The sequence below is a fragment of the Cyphomyrmex costatus genome, unplaced genomic scaffold, assembly GCF_001594065.2.
Source record: "Cyphomyrmex costatus isolate MS0001 unplaced genomic scaffold, Ccosl1.0 scaffold158, whole genome shotgun sequence".
Classification (NCBI taxonomy): domain Eukaryota; kingdom Metazoa; phylum Arthropoda; class Insecta; order Hymenoptera; family Formicidae; genus Cyphomyrmex; species Cyphomyrmex costatus.
In genome coordinates, this window is record NW_017275587.1 from 370,165 (window position 1) to 388,720 (window position 18,556).

At 31.0% G+C, this 18,556-nt stretch overlaps 3 protein-coding genes across 3 annotated transcripts; 1 reads left to right on the top strand and 2 right to left on the bottom strand.

The window, feature by feature from the left end:
• Window positions 1-419: 419 nt before the first annotated feature.
• LOC108771419 (CCA tRNA nucleotidyltransferase 1, mitochondrial) lies at window positions 420-2,360 on the top strand. The gene is made up of 3 exons (XM_018536699.1): window positions 420-546; window positions 851-1,464; window positions 1,583-2,360. The coding sequence occupies exons 1-3, from the start codon at window positions 430-432 to the stop codon at window positions 2,355-2,357; spliced, it is 1,506 nt and encodes a 501-aa protein (XP_018392201.1). The 5' UTR covers window positions 420-429; the 3' UTR covers window positions 2,358-2,360.
• A 1,007-nt stretch (window positions 2,361-3,367) lies between these two features.
• LOC108771416 (sodium-independent sulfate anion transporter) lies at window positions 3,368-9,535 on the bottom strand. The gene is made up of 11 exons (XM_018536694.1): window positions 9,329-9,535; window positions 8,467-8,662; window positions 8,119-8,339; window positions 7,866-8,046; window positions 7,306-7,470; window positions 6,759-6,920; window positions 6,305-6,445; window positions 6,069-6,214; window positions 4,112-4,273; window positions 3,851-4,007; window positions 3,368-3,726 (listed from the first exon to the last, which is right to left on the bottom strand). The coding sequence occupies exons 1-11, from the start codon at window positions 9,533-9,535 to the stop codon at window positions 3,593-3,595; spliced, it is 1,872 nt and encodes a 623-aa protein (XP_018392196.1). The 3' UTR covers window positions 3,368-3,592.
• Window positions 9,536-13,598: 4,063 nt separating this feature from the next.
• On the bottom strand, window positions 13,599-18,352 carry LOC108771429 (sodium-independent sulfate anion transporter). The gene is made up of 11 exons (XM_018536714.1): window positions 17,791-18,352; window positions 17,298-17,493; window positions 16,949-17,169; window positions 16,699-16,879; window positions 16,065-16,229; window positions 15,362-15,523; window positions 14,764-14,904; window positions 14,529-14,674; window positions 14,161-14,322; window positions 13,901-14,057; window positions 13,599-13,778 (listed from the first exon to the last, which is right to left on the bottom strand). Exons 1-11 carry the CDS (start codon window positions 17,992-17,994, stop codon window positions 13,621-13,623), a joined length of 1,893 nt encoding a protein of 630 aa, XP_018392216.1. The 5' UTR covers window positions 17,995-18,352; the 3' UTR covers window positions 13,599-13,620.
• Between the last annotated feature and the right edge of the window lie 204 nt (window positions 18,353-18,556).

An 18,556-nucleotide genomic window follows, 5' to 3' on the forward strand; every position in this document is an offset into this window, starting at 1 on the left:
AATAATTCATACATCTGTATTACTTTTATATGTGTAATTTATATATAATATATAAATTATTTATTATTAATTAACTGATTTTGTATGAACTACATATATATATATATATAATTTAATATAATATATATATTTTTTATATAAGTTTTTAAATATATATATATTTTTATATAAGTTTTATTACATATATATTAGAGATTGCCTATTTCTGTATTTTGTATAATTACATATCTTTGTATATACACACAAAGAAAATATAATTTTAGAAGCGAATATAAAACACCGAAAAAACGTAACGAAAAAAAAAATTAGTAGATACATTCGCTATGCTGTGCCAAATATCGGTAGCGGGTAAAAATCATAGAATGTAGTGTTTGAGTCAGTTTGAACATGATAAACATAAAATAAGATGAAGAGGAACCGGTTGGTTGCATGTTCGTCGTGACACGTGCGTTTGTACGTACGGAAATAAAATTAACGCATGTAAGCGCTATGTTAAATATATTGGCACATCGTACGATAAATCTTCTTGGTCGTGATATTATTACCGTAAGTAGAATGATCGTCTTCTTAGAGGAATGGAATTTAAAAGTTAGGTTATGTTAGATAACATCTTCGGCGCCGAGTTATGCCCATTTCCACTAACTAGATTAACTTTATCTCGATTTAACTTTTAGTGTTTATCATTTTTTAATCGCAAGAATAAAAAAAAAGTTAAAGAGAAAATTGAACTGAGGTTATTTAATTCTACGGTGAAACTAGGTATTAGAGCACTTTTCCGGCGAGCGAATATAGGAAAATGACACAGGCGGAACGTAATAAATAGGTAACAGCTGTTTTTGTTGCCGTGCAGGTGAGGAAGTACTGGATAACGAGAAGAATACACGAGAGAGCTTGGAGGAAGACCAGGATGGGTGACGAGCCACCACTGTCAAGGGTCGACCCTGTTGTCACAAAGCTGGACAGTCCGGAGTTTCTCTCCGTCTTCACCCCGGAATTACAGAAACTCGCAAGCCTGTTCAAGAAATATAATTACGAGCTGAGGATCGCCGGTGGTGCGGTGCGCGACATCCTGATGGGCAAGCAGCCCAAAGATCTGGACTTTGCGACCGATGCTACGCCACAGCAGATGAAGGATATGTTCACAAGCGAGGAGATTAGAATGATAAACGAGAAGGGTGAGAAGCATGGAACGATCACAGCGAGGATAAACGATTCGGAGAACTTTGAAATCACTACTCTGAGAATTGACATTCTGACCGATGGACGGCATGCACAGGTGGAATTCACAAAAGACTGGAAGCTGGACGCTAACAGGAGGGATTTGACCATCAATTCCATGTTCCTCGACCTCGATGGCAAAGTATATGATTATTTCTATGGTTACGATGACCTAAAGAAGAAGAGGATAGTTTTTGTAGGCAAAGCTAGTGTTAGGATTCAAGAAGATTATCTTAGAATCTTAAGGTAGAATTTATCACAATTAATATATATATTCTGAACGTTATTCTGAATCTTATATGTAACAATAGTTACATCGAATCTTTGATTATATAAGATTTGCATTGTTTGATTACTTTGCCAGGTACTTTCGTTTCTATGGAAGAATAATGGACAGCCCAGATCAGCATGACGAGGCTACAATAACAGCGTTAAAAGAAAACATCAGTGGTCTGGAACAAATATCTGGTGAGAGGATCTGGAGCGAATGGAACAAAATTCTAAGCGGCACTTTTGCCCTGGAATTGACCCTAAAGTTGCTTGAATGTGGTAGCAGCAGATACATTGGTCTACCCAAAGAGCCCAACGTGGAAAACTTCCGAAAAGTTTATGAGCGCGCGCGGTCCAATAATGTAACTTTGAAGCCTATATCTTTGATTATATCGATGCTGAAGGATGAATACGAAGTGATAAAATTACACGAGAGATTGAAACTGTCTAATTCCGACAGAGATTTAGCGATCTTCCTGATTCAACATAGGGAATGCAAGCCCTGCGAGAAACCATTGAGATCTTATCAGCGGCTAGTCCTTCTTCAACAGATAAAGAGATACGACATTCTCCTAGAAGATGTGAAGGAGTTATTGAGATACCGTGGTGCAATACAACTTCTGGATGAATTTGAACAATGGGTAATTCCGAAATTTCCTATCAATGGTAGCATGTTGATAAAACATGTGCCAATGAACAAGATGATAGGCAACGTCCTAATTGAACTGAAGAGGATATGGATCGATGCGGATTTTAAATTAACTGACGAACAGCTTATGGAACATGTACCAAGTATAGTCAGTGAATTAGAAGAACAATACAAAATATTAGGTAAAGAGAAGAACAAAAAATTTAAAAAAATGAAATAAATATTTTCGAAATATTGTGGTAATTTTGTGTATTTGCTACAAACATTCGTTATTTTGTTAATAGAAATTTAGTAGGTTGTATGTAATTATTTTTTGTAGGTTAAGCAGGCTAAGTATTAGTTATTTATTATTACTAATTATTTTATGAAAAAGATAAAGAACTTTTTGTATAATTTTTGATAAACTATTTTTAGTGGAATTAATAAAATACTGTACCTATATAGAAAGATGTGAAGGTGTTTAATTGAAGGATATCAGTATGTCAAACATGAATTTAATTATATTATTAATTATATCAGTTATGAATATATCTTCTTACAAAATACGAAAAAAAACGTATTTTATGTTAGATACTCAAAGATTTAAATCTCACATTTTTTTTCTGCAAATATAAACTCTACAAAACGTGTTATTATAATGATAATTTTATCTTATTTATAAATCACTGTTTTATCATCAAAAAATACAAATCTTCAAGAGATCTTTACATTTCTGATGATAAAATAATGATTAAGGAGTTAGGTATTTTCCTATTTTTAATTGCAAAATCACTATAGACATTTTCATGCACACAATCATACATTTGCGTTTCAATTTCTAATTGCCATAATCGTCGCTTCATTAATTTAGCCTTGGATCTGGCTATTCATGTACCGCGCATGAATGTATTTAAATCAATAAAAATAGGTAGTATGTATAGTGATAATAGTATTGTTCGTTTTGTCTCTCGGGAGCTGCTCGGAGTCGTTCCGAACGAACCCAGCATACTTGGATACAATTCATTTAATGCTGCAAATGCTTCGTTGATCAATCAGAAGAAAGAATTTTACGTATTGATCAATCAAAGAATGTTTCGAGGTATTTACAACATTAAATAAATCACATCCAAGTACACTGGGTTCGTTCAGAGCAACTCCGAGCAGCTCCCAAGAGACAAAACGAACAATACCAATGTCAGCCATTAGCGTTTTTCAAGTATCACCAGGTACCGGGTCCTATGGGGTGTCTGCTATAAGTATATCGGTCTTTAGTGACATCAGGTTTTATGACGTCTGTATTAAGGACAGTCACAAATATAAAAATCAACTATAGATAATACTAGCCTCTGAATGTTTCGATCTGTTTATGAATACCGACCTTTGTTTTGAGAACTTGACTTCGGTCTGAGTAAAATTTTTTATTTAATTACATTTATATCTATAATTTTCAGGCTAAATTAAAAACTAATCGTTTGATTATTGTTGTACTAGTTTACATTCGAATGTTGACATTAAGGTCAATTCTTCGGCGTTGGATTCGGAATCTTCTCGTCGCGAATTCGTTGTAATGTTAATCAGATTTTCAGAATTTAGATTGGATAAAGCATCGTCTGAAAAAAAAACAACGTCCGTTAGATAACATTTTAATTATCTAATTATTTTAATTATCATTTTATAATACTCTCTCTACTGCAGCTTATAATTATGTAATATCAATGTTTCTATAATACGTACCGTAAAGAACGTTTGCGATGTCCTCTTCTTTTTCGATCAAACGAATATATTTGTCGTCGGCGAAAACATCGAAATTTTTCACGATATCAGAATTAAGATCTAACAACCAAAATTGGTTTTTTTTGTGGTTTAATCTTTTCGATAACGTTTCAATAGCCTGTGGTAAAAATGATAGTTTGAAAATATAATTTATAAATAAAAATATTCAATAAAAACAAATCATTTATCAATTTCATTTGATACATATTATATCCGATATACCTTGATTGAAGTGTAATCGAGACTAGTGAATGTCTTGCAGTTTATTATCAAAGGGACATTGTTTGTAGCTAAATTTATAACTTTATCACAAAAAGAAGTTGCTGAGGGATAATGGAAACATGTGTTGAATTTTAGCATTATGTATTTGTTTCCTAGATGAGTCTAAAAAGGAATAAATGCAAATAATACTATGTATTATATAATATTGTATATATATGTATTATATATACACACATATGCAGGGAATGGAAGTAACTCGTTACTTGTAACGAAGTTACAGTTACAAGTTACTTTTTTGGTAACTTTACTGGTAACTGCGTTACTTTTTTTTTTTTGGTAACTGTAACGGTAACGAGTTACATTTTTTGGGTAACGGTAACGAAATTTACAGTTACTTTTGTCGTTACTTTGCACACGATTGAACACGGTTCGATTGGATACATGCTATTTATAGCGCTTATCAATAAGACTTGAAAGCCCTTAGACATTCGGCCGTTATGATTCAGTAATTATTTTACACTTCTATCTTCTATGTAATACATAGGACATACAAATATTTCAGTTTGCTGCATATTTTACAGGTTTTAGAATTACAAAATTGTGTTTAAAAAAAATTAAAAAATAAATTAAATAATAGTAAAATGAGAAGGGCTACGAACTCAAAAGCGAAACAGTTTAAAAGACGATGACAATAAGTGTCGAAATGTCGTTTGTTTTTATCTTGTTTTATCCATGTTATTGTTCTAATATATATTTATACATTTAATTACATTGTCATCGTCGTTCTTATCGGAAATAAACTGTTTCATTTTTGGCTCGTAACCCTTCTCATTTTACTTTTATTTAATTTATTACTTGAGCCATTCTACATTGTTTTTTTTTTTAATAAAACTATATATTTGTCAGTATTACATATAATAAAAAAAAAAAACGCAAAAGTACATTTTTAAATCGATTTTAAAAAAGTAACGGAAAAGTAACGAAAAGTTATTTTTCAAGTAACGGTAACTGTAACGAGTTACTTTTAAAAAGCGATAACTGTAACTGTAACTAGTTACATTTTTTACTCGGTAACGAGTAACTGTAACTAGTTACTTTTAAAAAGTAACTTTCCATTCCCTACATATGTATAATACATATATAAATTATTATATGTATATACAGGATGTTTCTGAAAAGGCGGACACTAATTATATAGCGCTAATCCTGATCTAAAATTGAGTCGAAATTTCCTGAATCATTTTTTGGTACAAAATGCTGTATGAAACAGTTATTATCGACTAAAGAGAGAGTTAATCGAATAGGCGTCGTCTTTTAAACGAACGCACGCAAAAATTTGTTTTGCATTAAAAATCATATTTCTTTTGTCAGAAGCATTTTCTTACAGCAAAATTTTAACAAGGGATACGAGAACTCAAAACGTAGCAAATTATAGATTATATTTAAGACAAAAAGATTACATTTTTTATATAATCTATAATTTACTACGTTTTAACGAGAGTTCTCGTGTCTCTTGTTGAAATTTTGCTGAAGGAAAATGCTTCTGATAGAAGAAATATGATTTTTAATGCAAAACAAATTTTTTGCATTATTATGATGTGTGAGAATATTGCGCGATAACGGCGAAGTCAACGGTATAGCGGCGTGGCGGAGCGCTCACGCACACTATATTAGACGCGCGGTTCATGGACATGCATCTGTTTAAAAGCCTATTCATTTATCGTACAAAAATAATCCCTCAGGAAATTTCGACTCAATTTTAGATCCGGATTAGCGCTATATAATTAGTATCTGCTTTTTCAGAAACACCCTGTATATATAAATATATAATATATATTTTTAATTATATATGTGAAATTAAAAAAATATATACATAAATACATATATTAATCATATATATTTATATATATACATATATAAAATATAGTACATATGTATATAAAATGACAGCATTCACCTTGCAGTTGTTTGTTTGAAATGTTAATTTTGTGAAGAATCGGATGAAAATAATCAAGTTGAAAAGAACACCGAGAAGAAGCCCGATCTCGATGCCGATAAGAATGGAGATCACAAAAGTGCCTGTCGCCGCGATCGCATCCGTTTCTGTAAAAAAGGAAGTAATATTACATAAATTTGTTGTTTCATCTTTCTCGTCTAATCTGTGTACACATGTAAAAATGTATTACTGACTACTGTTTCCTTTCCAAAATACTTTTATGATCTTCAGGTCGATCATGGGTAACACAGCACTTATCAGCACTGCTGATAACGTTGCGCGTGGAATGTAATAAAAATACGGCGTCAAAAAGCTTAACGCTAGCAATGCCATAGTACCTGCGAAATGCAAAGTCACTTACTTTTTTTAATACATTTTTTTGCGCACTTCGTGTCATACATTACTATATGTACGCTATATTGCTCTGCTATCGTATCAAGATTAAAATCGTGACTTTCACCAATTATGCACGAGATTTTAATAAGACTATTAGATAATAAGAAAAAAATATAATAGTAATTTAAATTAAATCATTTTTGCCAAATTTCTATTCATGCAACGTTACTTCATCTCATATCCCTTGCATACAAATTGAATGAATTAAGGTAAATTTGAACTAATGTCCTTATAAGGTTTCTATACAGATGTTACCAGAATATAGACCGGCCATAGACGTTTGCACTCCACTGGCACTGCCAACTCCGCTTCGAGTAAATGCACCGGAAGTTGGAAGCGATGACACGAAACTGCCTAATATGTTACAAAGACCGAGAGCTAGCATTTCCTGTGTCGCGTTAATGGAGGAGTCCATCGCTATAAAATCATTTAGTTGTTATGTATGTCTTATATATTTATTTACTTTACTTAGCAAAATATCTAATTCAAAATATTTTAATTTGTAGAGGATTGTAAGAAAAAAAAGTTATCTAAAATATCTATTATTTTATCCTAACTCATTTTTACTTTTCTTCATAACAGAATTATGTAAAAAATTGTACGGTGGTAAATTTTCATAACTGGAATATTTATATCATATATTGTTCATAAAATGTAATAAGATTTTGTTAAAAATAATAACATTACATTACGAATGAATTTAATTTAATTTTGTAATTCTATAAGGGATCATAATTACTTGCAGTCTAACTCAAAATTGAAATTATATAGAAAGAATTGAAAGAAATATAGAAATCGATACCAAACGCTTTGGCTATTGCTACATTCACCGAGACGGCTATGATAGGAAGTATTCCTAGCCCTAATCCGTAATGAGTACACATGTCCAAAAACGTGTAAGTTTGATTTCCTACTTGCGATGAGAATGGCGGTAATGATAATTTGGGAATGCCGGCTTCAATTTTTCCTGCAAAATTTAAAATACATTGATGCTACAATATGAAAGTATGATAGATAAACATATTACGTAGTATATTTCTAAATAAAATTAGTGTAATATTAATTAATAATAGAATAATAGCTTTGAAGGTCATTATATATTATTAGATTTTAATAACGCGTCGATCAAAAATTTATGTCAATGTATACTTATAAGTATATTAGAAACTTCTAAATTCAATAGAAACAATGTAATAGGAGAGATGATAATATAGTAAAACGCGAGCTAAAAATTTTACAACGATGATTACTGCACATATAAATTATTCAGTTTATGGTATAGTTTTTATTTTCAAAAATCATTATGTTGTTTATTTAATAAATTGACTCAATACTGTAATTACAAATGAAATCTATATATACCTGAAAGACTAAACGGAATAGCTCCTGTATTCGCTTCAAATTGGTACGCTATCGTGGATGTTATAAGCACAATGAGAGCGTTTCTACCAATGGAGAAATACCAAAGAATCTTTTTTATCATTGCCTTTTTCGAAGCATCCTTCTTGTTTCTCATGCAAGGATAATTAATATCTTTCAGTTTCTAGAGATTGAATTTATATAACTCTTCTACGATTGTTGTAAATAATAATCAGTTTATAATTCTGGCACTCACTTTCAAGATCAGAAGAAATACAAAGCTGAAAACCCCGAGTGCGAAATCAGGCAGTTGAACCTCATTGATATTTTTAAACATTTTGTACATATTGTCTACAATACTTTCTGACTTATACTTCAATCCCAGAAAGCCCTGCAGCTGAGCGATTGCTATAATGAGCGCTCCTGCTGACATAAAACCCGACATGACTGGGTCTGATATGAAATCCACCAAGAATCCTACAGAAAAAAATCGTGTCGATCGAAACTTATGTCAGTACTTAGAAACAACGTAATAGAAGAGATGATAATAGTAAAACGTGAGTTAAGTGAAATTTAGTTGATTAAATAGTCTTGGAATACAAGCCTAGATTTAGTACGCCCATTAAAAATTCAACGCATCCAGTCAGAAAACATAATAATATTACGAAATCCTGCGGCATATTTCGCGTGTACTGCAACGTAAGAAGGGACATCAAAGATGATGGACCAATCGAGACCTCTTTGGTGGTCCCAAGAATAATGTATAAGAAACCGCCCACAAAGCAAGAGTACAGACCATACTGTAACCATTATATATACTTAGCATGGAATATTTTGAAGGACATAGAGAGACATATCATATCAGTAATCAGTGTAATTATACAATTACTATATATAGACTATATTCCCTCGTAAAAAAGTACTACTAGTGTCACTATTAGTGCAATATGCAGAAGTAAATTCGCAAAAAACAAAATAAGATATAAAAAAATTTTGATTAAAAATACGAAATGATTAAAATAATTGATTAAAACCGATTTTTTAATTCAAATTTGTATTAAAATAATTTCCGCAAGTGCGGGAATGCGATTACTGTAGATTGCACTACTCCCAGTAGTGATACTATTAGTGCCACTATATAGTAGTAAATTTATTACTGCACTTCTATACTACTAGTCACGAGCAATGTTACTACTGATTACTACTCGTACCAACAGTGACACTAGTAGTACTTTTTTACGAGGGTTTAGTCTATATATACTATTATTGTTATATATCAAATACAGCAATAATAAAAGAGCGTAAAAAAATCTATTATAAGAAAATAAATTTGAGAGTGCATTTTTTCGGAGCACAAAAATCAAATTTTAATTTAAAGGAATACATATAAATATTAATCTCTTATAGTCATTAAAAGTAATTTTAGTTAAAACGAATAAGGGAAACAGCGAATGGAACTGTAATACCTGTGGAATTCGTTCAGCCAGCATTGCATAAGCCATACTTTGAGGGATTACAGTCAAACCCAGAGTGATGCCTGCGATTAGGTCTGACGCGGCTTTAAATCGAGTATATTGTGGTAACCAGCCGAATACCGGCAGATACTTTGTCACCATAATCAAACGTGACTTCTGTTCTGAAATCGAAATCGGCGGGCACTCCTCGTCGGACATCCTCCTTGCATCAATGAACGAAAACAAGAAACTAACTCCTGATTTCTGCGCTACCGCGGCTTTCCAGGTAAAAAAAAGATGTCTTTTGAATTTCTAAGAAAAATATCTTTCTCGGTATCTTGCATTTTTATTTTAAAGTGTGTTATATAAGCCCATTCTATGATAGTATTTTGTGATAATTGTAAGTGGTAAAATGTAATAATAATTGATCAATTATTTATGATGATAACTATTTATAAATATTTATTATGCTTATACAATTGTAGAATCAACTTCAGAGATGTGAAAGATATCTTACGCAACAAAATATCTTAGATTGGGGATAAAGCCTTTTTACATATACATATATAGATATATATAAAAAGACCTTTATAGTTTACAATATCTTATTATTAAAAATAAACGAAATTTAAATTAAAAGAAAAGGGTTTTAAAGCTTGAAATTTTTACTTACACACACACACACACACACACACACACACACACACACACACAAAGGATTACTATATTTTTTGAATTTCTATGAGTTTGGTAATTTTTATATAAAATTATGAGTTGAAAAAATTGAAATATTTTTTTCACTTTGTAGGTCTTCTACGTCCAAAAAAAATTTGCAAAACTTTTCGACTATCTTGAAGCTTTCCCTATAAAATCGTTTTTTAAAAATGTTGCTATGATTTTTTATTTTTCAGTTATTCGCGAGTTAAACCACAGATGAGTTAAACAAAAGAGCGCGCGCGCACACACATTCTGATTTTGATTGCTCATAACTTCGTTAAAAATCATTATATCCGCAATTAAAAATACAGATTCTTAAAGCTGAAACTTTGCTCTATCGAATTATACATATAATTGCAACGAAAATATATGTATTATATGTAAAAGGACTTTTTCTTCAACCCAATATTTTGCATTTTTTACGATAAGATATCTTACAGAAACACATTCTAAAATTATCCAAGTTACTGACAAGGTATATTGATGTCAAAAGCGACTATGTTTTATGGAAATTAAAGTGACTAATGTCCAATTTCTTTACTTCTAAATAAGTTATGGATAACTGTATCCAAGAGATATCTCCATTGTATTCTGGGAAGTATCTTTTAGATATAAAGGTTATCTAGAGGTGAAGAAATTGAGAACATATAAAAGTAAAAAATAATATATATATGATAGAGTACTAATTTTACGATTTATTAGTTTTGTAAACATTGTACATATATATATGTATATATATATATAAAAGAAAAAAAACAGGTTTAACAGGTTAAATTATCAAACAGGTTAAGACAAAGGATCCATGGATTCGAAGAAATAAGGAGGAATCCAATTGTTTTTCAAAGAGTTTGGAATTTCTTTGATAAAAGAATATGCTAAAGGTGGTTATTTTGAACATTACATTTAATTTGTTACATTTCATTTAATTCTATTTATCTAAAAATAACCATATTTACAAATACAAAAGTAAAAATGACCTTTTTGTTTCAACGTTGAATAACTCGGTAAAAAAAAAATCGTACAAAAGGTCGATAAAAAAGCAAATTAAAGGTGAAGATTCATTCTTTTGAAAGTTGTAAACTGCATTTGTGCACAATTTTTAGTTCGTGCGATGGAACTTTTCAAACTTTGTAAAAAATTTTTAGGTTTGACGCACTTTTATTTATGTTGTGTAACAAACGAGATATTATAGTAAGACCGTTTTTTACTCAATAATGAGTAACTGTAACTTGTTACTTTTAAAATATAAAAATTATATTTTTTAAATATTTTTTTTTATGTTTTTGTAATTTTATAATTCTACAATTTTTGAACATTTGTTTACAACTTGCGATCTTTTTGTAACATTGATAATAACCTAATAGAGGTCGAAACATCTGTTATCTATTTCTTGTTTTTTTCTAATTAAACTAGGTAATTTTAACCAAATGACAATTTTTATTTACAAACAATTGTATATTTTAACGAATTTTTTTATTTAATATTTATATAATAAAAATCGTGAATTATTAGTGTCAACAATCGCAAATTTATATCAATTGTTGATAATGTCATCGTTCTTTAATTATAACTGGAATCCCATTGATAGTCATCAAAATTTCAGGCCGTATTTGATAATATCATTTCGTCGGTACCTTATAATAAGTGTATTATAGTTGTAATGGTATGCTGTAATTGTAAGAATTAATCATTTAATTCTTATAATTACAACTTACATTTACAAATATTACGCTTTTGCAATTGTAGAATGAGTTTTAGAAATTTAAAAGATGTATTTTTACAAGAATTTGAGATATCTTTTAGATATTTGGAGCTGAGATCTTAAAATCACAATATTTGCCAGATTTGACAATTCTATTAGATTTTGTGCATTTCTAATTACATTAGTAATATATATTTAATATTTGGTACAGAAAAGACAGCAAATTTCAATATCTGATGTACAATTGTCAATTTCTGATACAAAAATATTAGAAAAATTTAATAATGTTTGATCTAAATACAAAATTAAAGCAGCCAATCACAGAAAATATTATCATACATGTTGTCTATTTGACTCTATCTGAATTATTCCATCAAATGATTGATTAGAAATTTTAACGGTTCTATATATCATTAATATTTATGTAAAGAACAGAAAGAAAATTATATATTTTTATTATACATATATCTATATATATACATATATATTATATATATATATAAGCATAATTAATTATAAATAGAAGTTTAGATATGAATTATTGATACACTTTGACTCAATCTAATATAAGTATTTTTTTATCATTTATTTACAAAATATTTTTGCAGCACTAAACTTAAAGATATTTTGGAGATATCTTATAGAAATTTAACAGATTTCAACTATAGGGCACTTATAAGATCTACAAATATCTTTGAGAGAGATATCGTGAAAATATCTTTTAGAGAGAATATATATCCTGAAAATATTTTTTAGATATCTTTTGAAGATATCTTTAAAGATATCTTAAAGAAAAACCCATATTTTGGAAAAATAAATAATAAAATAGCATTACAATGTTAAATTCATTAATGTGCAATCGGAAATGATATGGATTACAAGAAGATTACGGGGAAGAGAATTGGATGAAGAAAGGCAGATTATTTTCTATCTTCATGTATTTAAGCTTACCAATTAATGTACAAAGTGCACGGCCGTTCGCGATCTATCACCGCGGCCCAATTATATGTTAAGCCATCCTGCGATTTATGACCTATCTCGATGCGTGTAATTTGCGACGAAATAGAAATAATGGCGATATGCAACGAGTTACAATTGCAAAAGTTAATCAGAACGTGAGCGAAGCAAACTTCTATCGCAAGACCGAATGTTATGGTATCGGAAAGAATTCCCGTTCGTGTCTCACAAAAAACTTCTATTGAATGCGACGGGTGGATCTATGCAACGCTCGCTTTTGCTACTCCGACCTTCAAGAAGATTCGTGACGGTTATGATTATATCTTTGTGCTTCATAATGTAATGTGAAATAATAATAGTGAATTTTCTAGCAAGTCGGAAGTCAATTTGATGGTTTCGGCGTTAATAAATGTTCTTGCTTTGAATCTCACAGTGAACAGCTATAGTAAAGCGTTTGGTTTGCGCTACAAGCAGCAACTTTTAATTAGCGATCGTAACATTGTCATGCTATGTTTCTTTGATAGAGAAAGGAATCTTTTCACTTTAAATGCATATTTGATCTATATACTCGAGTCTGTGTTGCAAAACGAAACAAAATCGTTGTCATGTATATCAGATAAAATCCGTTATAAGAGATTTTTATCTTTACATTACGGACAACGTATCTAAATGACTTATTTGAAAACTTAATTTCAAAGTAATCCTCTCAATCAAAGTAATTCTGCTCTGGTTCCGTAAAAGCGTATATATAGCACATAATGTGTCATTTCTTTCCTAATTATTGAACGTTAAACAAAGCTAAAGTGGCACATCATGTGTATCATGCATTAATTTTACGGAACGCAGCGTCCAGTTAAATTTATATTTAGAATCAACAGATTATTATTAAATTAAAAAAAGAGCCGTTTGATTATTGTTGTATTTTGCATTAGGATGATGATATTAAGGTCAATTCTTCGGCATTAGATTCGGAATCCTTTTGTTGCGAATTCGAATACAAAAGACATTCTTCGTGATTTATTTCCGTTACTTTTTTCGTAATAATATTAATCCGATCTTCAGAATTTTTACTAGATAAAGTATCATCTGAAAAAAGAAAACGTTTATTAGATTACATCCCACATTTTGTGATAATTACTACTATAATAACTCTTAATTATCGCAATATCAAATAATTTTCGTATATGTATACGTATAATAATACATACTGTAAAGAATATCTGCGATGCTCTCTTCGTTCTCGATCAGACGAATGTATTTGTTGTCAGTGAGAATGTCAAAACTTTTCATGGTGTCGGAATTAAGATGCAATAGCCAGAATTGATTTCTTTCGCTGTTCAATGTTTTCGATAACATTTCAATACCCTGTCATAAAAAATTATAAATAGTTCGAACATATAGTAATATATCTATGAATTAATAAAAATAAATCATTTGTCGACTTCATTTGGCGAATGTTATCCGATACCTTGATTGAAGTATAATCGAGATTGTTGAATGTTTCGCAATTCATGATCAACGGAACGTCGTTTTCAGCTAAACTCATGACTTTTTCGCAGAAGGAAGCTACTGCAGGATAATAGAGACAGTTTTTGGATTTTAACATCATATATCTGTTTCCTAGACGAGTCTAAAAAAGAATAAATAATTTTAATAGTCTCATTCATGTACACACTCAATTGCTATGTAAACATGATATACACATACATATATATATATATTATATATATTATTGTAATAATATTCATTATTACAACAATAAAGCATTTGCAACTTAATAGAAACATATTTTTTATCTAAAAATACGCTAAGACAAAATGTTGTGACAGCATTTACTTTGCAGTTGACTATTTGAAGCGTCAGTCTCGCGGATAATCGAATAAAAAGGATCAAGTTGAAAAGGACACCAAGAAGGAGTCCAATCTCAATTCCAATAAAAACAGAGATCACAAAAGTTCCTATTGCCGCGATTGCATCCATTTCTGCAAGAAAAGAAGTATATCATGTGTAAGTATATTGCTTTATTTTCCCCGTCTAATCTAAAACATACGTGAAAACGTAATATACTGACTGTTTCCTTTCCAGAGTAATTTTATGATTTTCAAATCGATCATGAACAACACGGCGGATATCAGCACAGCGGCCAGTGTCGCTCGTGGAATGTAATAAAAATATGGTGTTAAAAAGCTCAATGCTAGCAATGTCATAGTACCTGCGAAGTACAATATCATCTGTTATTTGTTTATTACATCTTTGTTCTACGCTTTGCTACACATGTATCTCATAGATTATACAATACTTCGTTGTCATGCTGCGTATTATACGCACACTAGCGCCAAGATTAAAATCATTAATTTCTCTAATTATACATAAAATATTAAGAGCGTTAAATAATAATAGATAATGATAAAATAATATTTAACAAGAAATAATTAAGAATTGCCTAGATGAACTAAAATAATAAAAAGAGCTATGAGCCAAAGCTAGTTGTTAAATGCTAATATATGTTTAATAAAGCCATATACTATACATATCAAATATAATCAAATATACGTTTCGATCTTATAATAATTTTTGGCGGGCTTCTATATTCAACTTCATCTCGTATTTCTTGTTCATGAACAGAATTAGACATTCACAAGTTAAATTGTTATTTAATTTTCTAGTACCGGAATATAGACCAGCCATAGGTGTTTGCACTCCGCTGGCACTGCTGACTGCACTTCGGGTAAATGCACCAGTGGTTGGAAGCGATGACACAAAGCTGCCTACCATGTTGCAGAGACCGAGAGCCAGCATTTCCTGTGTTGCGTTAATGGAGGTGCCCAACGCTATGAGATCAATTAATTGTTACGAAATCTTATTTACTCGCTTAGTAAAATATTCAATCCAAAGTATCCTAATTCGTATAGAGGAAAATAATATCTAAGATATGTCTAACATTTTACAATTGAACAATTGATTCTTCTTCATTTTACACGACAAATCGTAAGGAAATAAATTTTCGAAATGAAGACATATATTACATGTTTGACAGTAAAATACTAACTCACAATAATTGTTATAATTTTGTACTTAATAATATACTTTAATATAAGATATAATTAAATCATGTATAAATAAGATATAAATAAAGTTGTATGACATATGTATAACAGTTATATGTAACACGTAACAGTATATTGAGTAGGAAATTGTAACTATACGGTTGTATGTGTATGCTACTGTTAGTTAATGACGTTTGTTCGACAAATCTAATAAAATCAAATTTTATTAAATATAATAAAATGATTTTATTAAGTTTTATTTTATTTTGTAGAAGTCAATCTGACTCGAGATTGAAAAATTATTGAAAGAATTATGAAAATTAACCAAATGCTTTCGCTATCGCTACGTTTGCCAAGACGGATATAACAGGAAGTATCCCTAGTCCTAATCCGTAGTGAGCGCACATGTCGAAAAACGTGTAAGTCTGATTTCCCACTTGCGATGAGAAGGGCGGTAACGATACTTTGGGAAGGCCGGCTTCAATTTTTCCTACAAGATAAAGATGTTGACATACCGTAATGCTCCATGATTATAGTACACTTCTAAATGGAATATTTATTTAATGTAAAATTGATTAATATAAGAGAATAATGGCTTTAAAAGTCGTTCTAAATTATCAGATTTCAATAATTTTATAATGACTGTACTGAATGGATCAATTTTTACTTCAGTTTATATTATATATCATATCATATATAGCTATATCATTAAAAAAAATATCATATAGCTATATCATTAAAAAAAAAATCGTTGTATCGTTTATTTAATTGACTTAATGAATTGACTTAGGCCTGATTGCACCAACGTGATTTCGATTTTAAGCGAAACTTAAACTGTCTCTGTCTCTGTCTCCCTTTCGGCTTTAAAACGAGATAGATACAGTTTTAAGTCTCGCTTAAAATCAAAAAGTGTTGGTGCAACCGGGCCTTAATGATATAATTCCAAATAAAGTCTATACCTGAAAGCCAAAACGGAATAGTTCCTGTATACGCTTCAAATTGGTACGCTATCGTGGATGATATAAGCACAATGAGAGCGTTCCTACCAATGGAAAAGTACCAACATATTTTTTTTATTGTTACATTTCTGGAAGCATCTCTCTTGTTTCTCGTGCAAGGATAATCAATATCTTTCAATTTCTAAAGATAAAATGTACATAATACCTCTATAATTGTTATAAACTATCTATTTATAATTCCGGCACTCACTCTGAAGACCAAAAGAAATATGAGGCTGAAAACTCCGAGTGCAGAATCAGTCAGCCGGACCTTATTAATATTTGAAAATAATTTGTACAGATTGTCTAAAACATTTTTTGATTTATATTTCAATCCTAGAAGGCCTTGCAACTGAGAGATAATTATAATAAGCGCTCCCGCTGACATAAAACCCGATGTGACCGGAACTGATATAAAGTCCACTAAGAATCCTGCAGGAAGAATCGTATCAATCAATTTTATGTACTTATAAACAATGAAATAGAACAAATAATAATAAAAAAAAACATGAACGAAGACATTTTTAATTTAGTCGATTAGATAATTTTGGAATACAAGCCTAGATTTAGTACGCCCATTAAAAACTCTACGCATCCAGTCAGAAAACACAATAATATTACGAAATCCTGCGGCATGTTTCGCGTGTACTGCAACGTTAGAAGGGACATCAAAGATGATGGACCAATCGAGACCTCTTTGGTGGTCCCAAGAATAATGTATAAGAAACCGCCGACAAAGCAAGAGTACAAACCATACTGTAAACATTAATTGTCATATGATATTTTTAAAGATAGAGAGAGAGAGACACATTACATCAGTAATAAGTATAATATTATATCATATATAGTCCAAAAAAGTTTTAGAACTAACATTTAAGGAGATAACGATCAACGCAGTCATGCATTTTTTGAAGTTCAAAAAGATTACAGACTGAGATTTAAAAAATACGTGTGTACATATATTTACATTTATGGTTATTAAATAGATATTCGCTTATCTATGCTTATAGTTTTAATTAAAGCGAGCAAGGGGAACAACGGACTATGTGATACCTGCGGAATCCGTTCAGCCAGTACCGCGTAGGCCATACTTTGAGGGATCATAGTCAGACCCAAGGTGATACCCGCTATTATGTCTGATACGGCCTTCAACCTAGTATAATGCGGTAACCAGCCGAATATCGGCAGGTACTTCGCCACTGTGAAGCGCGGCTTCCGCTTTAAAATTGATAACGGTGGAGGTTCTCCGTCGGACATATTCGCGTCGCGTCGACAAGTTACAAACGAGAGACTAACGAGAATTTCACGTAAGACTGCTATGCTTTCGCGGCTTTGCGATTGCAAGCATGTTCCAATGGATCTCTCGGCACTCCTGCATCAGTTACGCGTAATCTTATCATCCCCACGTCCTTAAAATCTCGTTGTAAAATAAAAATTCCAGTGAGGAAATCTCATTAATTGCGCTACTAATTCTCACCGGTTTTGTGTTATACACACTGTTGACATTTTGATAAAGACTCGCGCAAACGGGCGGCAGAAACCTTGACACGGGATTAATAACAGCTGACTTTACAACTACTACTTGCTCCATTTCTCATTCCTTCATAATACGATGTAAGACACATGGCAGGCTGATACTACGATCTCTGAGAGTCCTACTTCTTTTATCTTCTGATGTGCAGCTTCTGAATCGATGAGGAAAATAGTCAATGTTACTGAGAAAGTTATTTTTGTTGTCAAAATTTTATTACGTTTTTGCAAGACGAAAAGCGTCAAACGGACGTATAATCGGTAGAGTATGACGTGCATAAAACGCTTA

What these genes read in the sequence shown, in the direction of transcription:
- LOC108771416 (XM_018536694.1), bottom strand. Translation starts at nt 9,535, where the DNA reads ATGTCCGACGAGGAGTGCCCGCCGATTTCGATTTCAGAACAGAAGTCA. An exon ending in TATTCCGTTTAGTCTTTCAG is followed by an intron (nt 7,471 to 7,865) that starts GTATATATAGAT and finishes TAAATTTTGCAG; the next exon opens with GAAAAATTGAAGCCGGCATT. An exon ending in TTCAAACAAACAACTGCAAG is followed by an intron (nt 4,274 to 6,068) that starts GTGAATGCTGTC and finishes ATTCCTTTTTAG; the next exon opens with ACTCATCTAGGAAACAAATA.
- LOC108771419 (XM_018536699.1), top strand. Translation starts at nt 430, where the DNA reads ATGTTCGTCGTGACACGTGCGTTTGTACGTACGGAAATAAAATTAACG. An exon ending in TTGGTCGTGATATTATTACC is followed by an intron (nt 547 to 850) that starts GTAAGTAGAATG and finishes GTTGCCGTGCAG; the next exon opens with GTGAGGAAGTACTGGATAAC. An exon ending in GATTATCTTAGAATCTTAAG is followed by an intron (nt 1,465 to 1,582) that starts GTAGAATTTATC and finishes TTACTTTGCCAG; the next exon opens with GTACTTTCGTTTCTATGGAA.
- LOC108771429 (XM_018536714.1), bottom strand. Translation starts at nt 17,994, where the DNA reads ATGTCCGACGGAGAACCTCCACCGTTATCAATTTTAAAGCGGAAGCCG. An exon ending in TGGCTGAACGGATTCCGCAG is followed by an intron (nt 17,494 to 17,790) that starts GTATCACATAGT and finishes TAATGTTTACAG; the next exon opens with TATGGTTTGTACTCTTGCTT. An exon ending in TTCAAATAGTCAACTGCAAA is followed by an intron (nt 14,323 to 14,528) that starts GTAAATGCTGTC and finishes ATTCTTTTTTAG; the next exon opens with ACTCGTCTAGGAAACAGATA.